This window comes from Cryptotermes secundus, unplaced genomic scaffold (assembly GCF_002891405.2).
Source record: "Cryptotermes secundus unplaced genomic scaffold, Csec_1.0 scaffold413, whole genome shotgun sequence".
NCBI classification, from domain to species: domain Eukaryota; kingdom Metazoa; phylum Arthropoda; class Insecta; order Blattodea; family Kalotermitidae; genus Cryptotermes; species Cryptotermes secundus.
The window spans coordinates 647,558-654,978 of record NW_019723309.1 but is presented as its reverse complement, the minus strand read 5'-3'; the positions used below and the strand labels follow the sequence as shown (position 1 = coordinate 654,978).

The 7,421-nt window shown below is 39.6% G+C and overlaps 1 protein-coding gene across 4 annotated transcripts in view; it reads left to right on the top strand.

Moving 5' to 3' along the window:
- Positions 1-1,776: 1,776 nt before the first annotated feature.
- The window catches only part of LOC111861789 (glucose dehydrogenase [FAD, quinone]), a 20,590-nt gene continuing 14,945 nt past the window's right edge, over positions 1,777-7,421 (top strand). For 3 of the 4 annotated variants that reach the window (XR_002842320.2, XM_023846637.2, XM_023846638.2), the window contains exons 1-4: positions 1,779-2,088; positions 2,250-2,427; positions 4,236-4,458; positions 5,029-5,245. Coding sequence is in view for 3 of the 4 variants with exons in the window: in XM_023846637.2 (XP_023702405.1) it covers positions 1,918-2,088; positions 2,250-2,427; positions 4,236-4,458; positions 5,029-5,245 (789 nt within the window). In the remaining variant the exon portion in view is untranslated. Of the gene's footprint in view, positions 2,089-2,249; positions 2,428-4,235; positions 4,459-5,028; positions 5,246-7,421 lie in introns of all 4 variants that reach the window. The other variant, XM_023846639.2, reaches the window with a different exon arrangement.

The following is a 7,421-nucleotide window of genomic DNA, read 5'->3' as shown; positions in this document are numbered from 1 at the left end:
TTTGCTCATATCAAGCTAATCAGCTATCATCATGCAAGTTAACCGGCAGCCAGGTTGCACAAGTTCCCAGATTTTCACTACATTTTCGTCCATTTACTTCGTTTCAAGAGCAACTTGCTTTTCATTATCTTTCACAAATTCTCTGCCTTCTCTGAAACTTTTGTGCATTTAAAAACATTACTTTTGCTTATAGTAGATTCACCATAAACTGCTTTTAACATCTCTGACACTTCACTTGGCAATTTCCACAGTTTAACACAAAATTTTACATTTACACTCTGTTCCATCATACACTCCATTTTCACATCTGGACAAAATTTGCAACACAGTGATCTAACAAGCTACTGTTCATTGAATGCTAAACATAGCTTATCCTGACTTTCCATGTGAGCTATGTCTTGTTGCATCACCTAACATTCCAAGCAACAGCATTGCCAGGTTGCCCAGCACAAATTAAAACAAGTTTCAAAGCTTATTTGCCCAGCCTTGNCTAGGGAAGCCTCATGGTAAAAGACCACTTATAGGACAAAGCTGAAGGGGCCAAGGAGGAAGCACTTATTGATTTAAAAGAAAGTAGGTAGTAATGCTAAGAACTGCATGCAGTATCACAGTGAGGTTCAGTAATGAATTGCTAATGGTGATGAAACTTTGAATTAATTGGTAAGGTATATTAACGTTAGAAATCAATTCATTGATAATTTTCTTAGTTTAAAGTTTTCTCTCATTTAATATTCAGTTTTGCTAATCCAAGGTCAACAATATCAGTGTTAAATTTTTGCATCTTAAGACTGTACCCACTGTAGTATTCAAATCTGTTGGTTCTGAAAGGAATCTTATATGGGGAGGTTTCCCCAGTTATATCTATCCATAGTCTTGTGAAAATGGTTAAATATTGACTGTGCTCTATAACAAAGTGGACGAAGAAAACTGGATTCATGAGTCCAGAGGTAAGCTCTCATGAATGTGGTAATGAACGCTCAAGTTTTGTGAAAGGTGGGGTTTTCTTGACTAGCAAAGCAGTTCTTAGTTTCTCAAGTCCTGGTGCTGGTTAAAAATGTCCTTGTAACAAAGTATAAGGGCTATTCAGAAAGTAACCTCCAGTGAGCTGTTAAGAAAACCCGCAGTGAGAAAAAAAAATACTCTATGGTTTCAGCATTCACAAATGAAACCCCAGTTTCATCAACTTTCACTCATATAGTGTGACTGGGATATTGAGCGCCTTCTTTGTGGTATTGCTCTAAAAAGTCAAAGCCATTCTCTGCATTTTGTATGCACCTGTAAGCATTTCTGGAACCCATTTTGTGCAAAACTCATGATAGAGAAGTTTAACTGTGATAATCTCATAGTGAACAGTGCATGAAATTTGTGGAAATTCACATGAAAGTTCTGAAATTGTGAAGGGCCGTTTTTCACAATTTTTGATCAACACTTTAAACACTCCCTACATGGCCAAACACTTTGCTTTTCATTGTGAACATCTGTTCGCCCATCTTTAAACATTCTACACCACTGTCTTACAGTTCCTTCACTCATTACATTTTGGCCATAAACAGTGCATAATTCATAATGGATTTCCAGAGCACTCATGTTTTTTTGTAAGAAGAAAGCAGATAACAGTATGAATTTTACAGCTGACATGATTATCAATCACAGGAAAACATAACTCACTCTGTAGAGACAAGGACAAACACTAGGTGACCAGTTATATGATGGTTTACAGGGCAATGAGTCATGTGACGCTGCCTCGCATGCACAAGCTCTCCCCCGCTCCTACATTAATTGCCTAAAATAGACAGAGGTTACTTTCTGAATAGCCCTTGTATATAAGTCTTTGTGCCTTGAATACTGAAATATACAGAATATACTTTGTTATGGCCAGGAACTGTCAGAACCCTTTAGAATCATCTAGAACCTGTTATGTGTACAGGACCCTGGACCTTCCCAGGATGTGAGGCTGTAGCAGTGGTGCATACCAACTTGTCAAACCATGAAGTAGATCCACCTGATCTCCAGCTGATGGTCTTGCCCACTGGAATTTCCGTTGATGGGTGTGTCCACCTACGGAAGGCACTGGGCATATCAGACACGGTACTGGCATGCTATGGATTGTACTCTCATGTCTGTTAGAGTTTATGTTTCGTGTTACAAGTAGGATCTGTATACAACAGATACTATCTGACTAGCTCATCATTCGAAGGTAATAGTTGCAATAGTCAGTGTGTTACACATTTAATTTTTGTGATTTTTAGTTGTGGAATGAATATTTCTCCCCGCTTCTTGGACAGCCTGTTGTGTCTCTGATGCCTGTGTTGCTTCACCCCAAGAGTGTGGGTGAAGTCCTCTTGAGAAGCAGCAACCCAGAGGATCCTCCACTCATCCAGCCAAACTACCTCACACACCCACAGGATGTGGAGACCTTATACCATGGTAATGCATTGAGCTGTTTTGGGGTCATGGATATGAAGTGAAATTCCAGTACGGTGTTCCCATATTCAGTGAATATTTTTTCTGGTCCCAGCCAAAGCCAATTGTAAGCAATATATTAGTTGTAAGATTTGAGACTTTCACGGCGGTGACTATGAAGAAAGCAGTCTTCTGGGATTTGGCACCATGTATATGTGGTGTTAACCGTTCTCACGGTCTTGTCGCTTGCAGAATTCTTATACTTTTTCTTCTACCCTGAAGATGGAGGCGATACGTTCCTCCAAAACGTCGGTTAACACCACATATACACGGTGCCAAATTCCAGAAGACTGCTTTCTTCAATGTATTAGTTTCCCATATACACGTATATTAAACTTCAATTTATTGATTAATCTGCTTTCAGTGTAAGAAATTTTTGACTTTCAAGAATTTATACTTAGTTCAGTGTCATTATTGTTCACACAACAACCAATATTCATGTTTCTCGCTCCTGCTAATCATTACTCCACAGTTATGATGTTGGGTGACATGACATACTTAACATGCAGCAAAGTCCTACCATTTGTAACATTATAGTCACTTTGATTCTTGATTCAAGTTCATTCTGCATTTATTTCATGTTATTGTGTTTTGAAAATTAATTTTGTATTATTGATTGTGTAATTCTGATTATTTATACAGAAACAGTTTCTTTAACTACTTAATGTAAATAAATGGGAGCCAGGCTAACTCACTTGATACAGCTACAAGCTGGGTGGCCAGAGTTCAGTTCCCATCAGAGGCATGAGATTTTTCTCTACTCAGCAACAACCAAACCAGCGTTAGGGTCCACCTGTGCAATGGGTATCAGGGGCTCTTTCCCTGAAGGTAAAGTGGCAGGGGCATGAAGCTGACCACTCACTTCCTCCTTGTGCCACGATCAAGAATGGTGGAGCTGTACCTTCACTCCCCCATAGCTCTTCATGGTATGGTGCTTAATTAATTAAGCCCAGTGACAAATTGACCACCTCTGTGGTCTAGTGGTCAGCGTTCCTGCCTATAGATCCAGAGGTCCGGGTTCAATTCCCAGCAATACCAGATTTTCAGAGAAGTAGTGGGTCTGAAACGGGGTCCACTCAGCCTCGTGAGGATAACTGAGGAGCTATTTCAAGGAAATAGCAGCTCCATTCTAGAAAACCGAAATTAACAGCCATGGGGATTTGTTGCGCTGACCACGCAACACCTTCCATCTGCTAAAGGGAGCACTAACTTCGTCGACAAGCAGCGGTCGATCAGTTGGTATAGTTTGCTTGCAGACTAAAAGCACGGAGTTTGTTTTTTATGCAAATAAATTATTTTATCATTATTTTATGTAGTAAGTCTTACATGAAGTTGAACAGTTTCTTGATATAATATTGTATAACTTAAGGTAAAGTAGTTCTTCTGCTTGATTAGTTATGCACTACCTTTCTTGGTGACAGCATTAAATTGAGGTGAGTGATCAGCTTCATGCTCCTGCTGCTTAACCCCCAGGGAACAAGCCCCTGGTACCCATTTGATAGGAGGCTGGGTGGGCCCCAGATTCAGTCTGGATGCTGTGGAGAAGAGAAAAATCTTGCACTGCCAGAACTCAAACCGAGGCCATCCAGCCTGTGGCCTCTCACTATACTGAGTGATCTATTCTGACTGTATTTAGTAAAAACCTCAATTTACGGCAAGAAAAATATGTCCTCTGGAGATTAGTAAAGAGGGACCTCACTATGATACTCAGTGTCAGGTTGAGAATTTTTTGTCACCATCTCAATTTGAACTCGTAAATGCCATACTTTCAGGAATTGAGCTAGTGAAGAAATTGTTGAGGACAAAACCCATGCTGGAACTGGGGGCAAGGTTAAATGACAAGCCGCTGCCTGGATGTGAGTCCTTTCCGTTTGATTCTAAGGGATACTGGGAGTGCTACATACGCCACCTCACTCTGACTTCCTATCATCCTGCTGGAACTTGCAGGATGGGTCCCACGTGTGATCTTGAAGCTGTTGTGAATCCTAACCTCATGTGAGTTATGTGCTTTACATTCATTTTTCACTCCCCTTCATTTTTGGAACAAATCTGTGATCATAAATTTTCTAGACTTGTGCCTCATCAGTGTATTCTGTCTGTTCATGTGCAATTCTTGCCTTCCAAACCACATATTACTTCAACAGAACTTGAATTTGGATGCCTGAATTTTTCTTCTCCACAGTATCCAGTCTGGCCCTTGGGCCCAACCAACCTCATGTCATTTCATCTCATTAGTCCAAATATTCTCCTCAGCACACTGTATCAAACACCCTCAGTCTATGTTTCTCCCTTATGTCAGAGACCAAGTTTCACACCCATACACAACCACAGGCAAAATTATAGTTATGTATGTTCTAATTTTATGTTTATAGACAGCAGCTGAAAATACAAAAGTTAGCAAGCATTACATGAATTCAGTGCAGAAGTGTAAACACATTCTGTAACTCATCTATCATAACCCCTCTTGGCCTAGGCAGATGACCGCACCATTTGTCTACAACATTTCACTACAACTAAATGATACTCATTTAAATCCAACTGAGATGTTGTATCTCTTCATTGTAGGGTACATAATACACATCGGCTGTTTGTGATTGATGCATCAGTAATGCCTAGTCTTCCAAGCGCAAACATCCATGCGGCAGTGATGATGATTGCAGAGAAGGGAGCCGAGCTGGTGCAGATGCACTGGGACTTATTGCATGGTAAAAGTACCAGACACTCTCGAAGCTGGAAGTCAATTGGAGAGGAATACCAAGGCAATCGAATGTGCTTCTCTTAGGTAAATGCGGTGTAATGAAAGAAGTCATGTGTTATAGAAATTCTGTTACTGAGCTGGGTACATTGTGTAAGATCCTGTCAGAAGTTATACAAGTAGCTTGTAAGCATTGTATCATTATGCAGATTACATTAAGCTTTACATCTGCCAGCTGTACTTTCTCTGTTGTCCACAAACAGCTGTATGGGTGTGTGTCAAGAGTAGCGGCAGAACATTGTCAGGTGGCTAATTGTTTTGCAGTTAGCAGTTCTAGATTTATATTATATGGTATATACAGGGGGTGAACAAAATAATGGAAACACTAAGAACTTGAGGAATAGAATTTGTTTGTGTTGGCTACATTGAAAGAAATTCAGTTGGCAGCACTGAATGTTCTTCCTTTTGTTTACACACTGTAATGCTCATGCTGGTGCAGTAGTGATTGTGTTGAGTGGCAGTCCATGTGAAAGAATTGGAAAATGGGAGACTTGTCTGATTTTGAAAGGGGACAGATTGTTGGTGAGCGTTTAATTGGAGTGTCTCTGACAAAACCTGCCACATTATTAGGTATATCGAGAGTGACAGTTTCTAAGGTTAAGTCAACATACACAAATCATGGGGAGACAACATCAGCAAAGAGGAACTTTGGGTGAAAATCAACATTGACAGAAAGAGATCGTCATACATTGAGAAGGATTGTTTTGAAAAATCACAGAACTACTACAGCACACGCGACAGAACAGCAGAACTGAATATTCGTCTTGACCCAGTTTCTACAAAAAATGTCCAATGCGAGCTTCACAAATCCAACATCTATGGTAGGGCTGCAATTGCTAAATCTCTGATTATTGAAAGTAATGCTCATATGCACAAACGATGGTGTCACGGTCATAAAACCTACTGAAACACGTGATGATGTCAGATAAGTCGTCCTTCACACTGTTTCCTACATTAGAAAGAGTTTGTGTTTGGAGAACACCCATGGAAGCCTGCAACCCAGAATGCGTGGGTCCAACAGTGAAACGGGGGAAGTTCTTTGATGAGTTTGGTCAGAAATGTTGTGTTACAGTATTCTGTTGGTCCAATTATTATTCTTCATGGTCAGATAACTGCAGGGGAGTACGTGAATAAGTTGGGTAGATCCCATGATCCAGACATTTCTGAAAGACAATGCAATTTTCCAAGACAACAATGCCTCTATTTACACAGATGGAAGTGTTCAGTCATGGTTTGAAGAGCATGAAGGTGAACTTCGCCACCAGATTTGAACACTCTTGTCAGTTTTAATTATTTTCGGGTTATAAACGCGTTTAATTTGTTAGGGAACAAGGGCTGTATATCTGTGATTAACTGAGGAAAACCACAATAGTTGCTAGAAAAAGCAAGTCCTTTTGTTCTGTTTTCTGTGTTCAATTATTGATGTTTCAAACATTACATCCATGTCTTTTTAATTCCACCAAATGTGGAGGTAGACAATTTGTTGTGGAGGACTGAGGAAGCCTGGTTCTTCCTAACCAAGAATTATACCAGAAAAGTTTTATTGTATATTTCATTTCTTTAAGATAATGCACTGAACAAATTGGCTCAAGCCATAATGCTTCTGACATGTATTTGTGTGAAATACTCAGTTCGGATGTCAGTCAGGACCCTGGCTACCCTGACCGAGATTTTACATGATTTGTCATAGTCCCTTCAAGCACCCACTGGGAAACTAATTGATTTTATATACTCAATTTCCTACATAAGACTGAAATATTTGGTCATAAATGTCTAGAAATTGCCACAATATTTCTCTGTTAAATACACAACTTTAGTCCATTAAACTATTTCAGTTTTCGTCCACAGACTTTTCTCACCTGTCAAAGCAGCTGTGTCCCTGGGCAGGCATCTGACAATTGTCAAAATATTTCAGTGGGTTAAAACAATATATACAAATTTCCCTATTAAATAAATTTTATTGATATTGCATGTTATAGTTCACAGCATACATCATATTCCCAAGTGAACCATTCACACCACAACTCTTTATTAAACATGACTTTATAAGACCTTGTAGTAAGTATTATGCCTGGATGATATTGGCATATTTAGCAACATGTAGATGTCCAATAAATGGATATGTCTTGGAGCAGTATTTGAACAGTTTGGAACTTGGTACATAAATTCATCTTGGGCCCCAACCAGCAGTATAAATTCACTG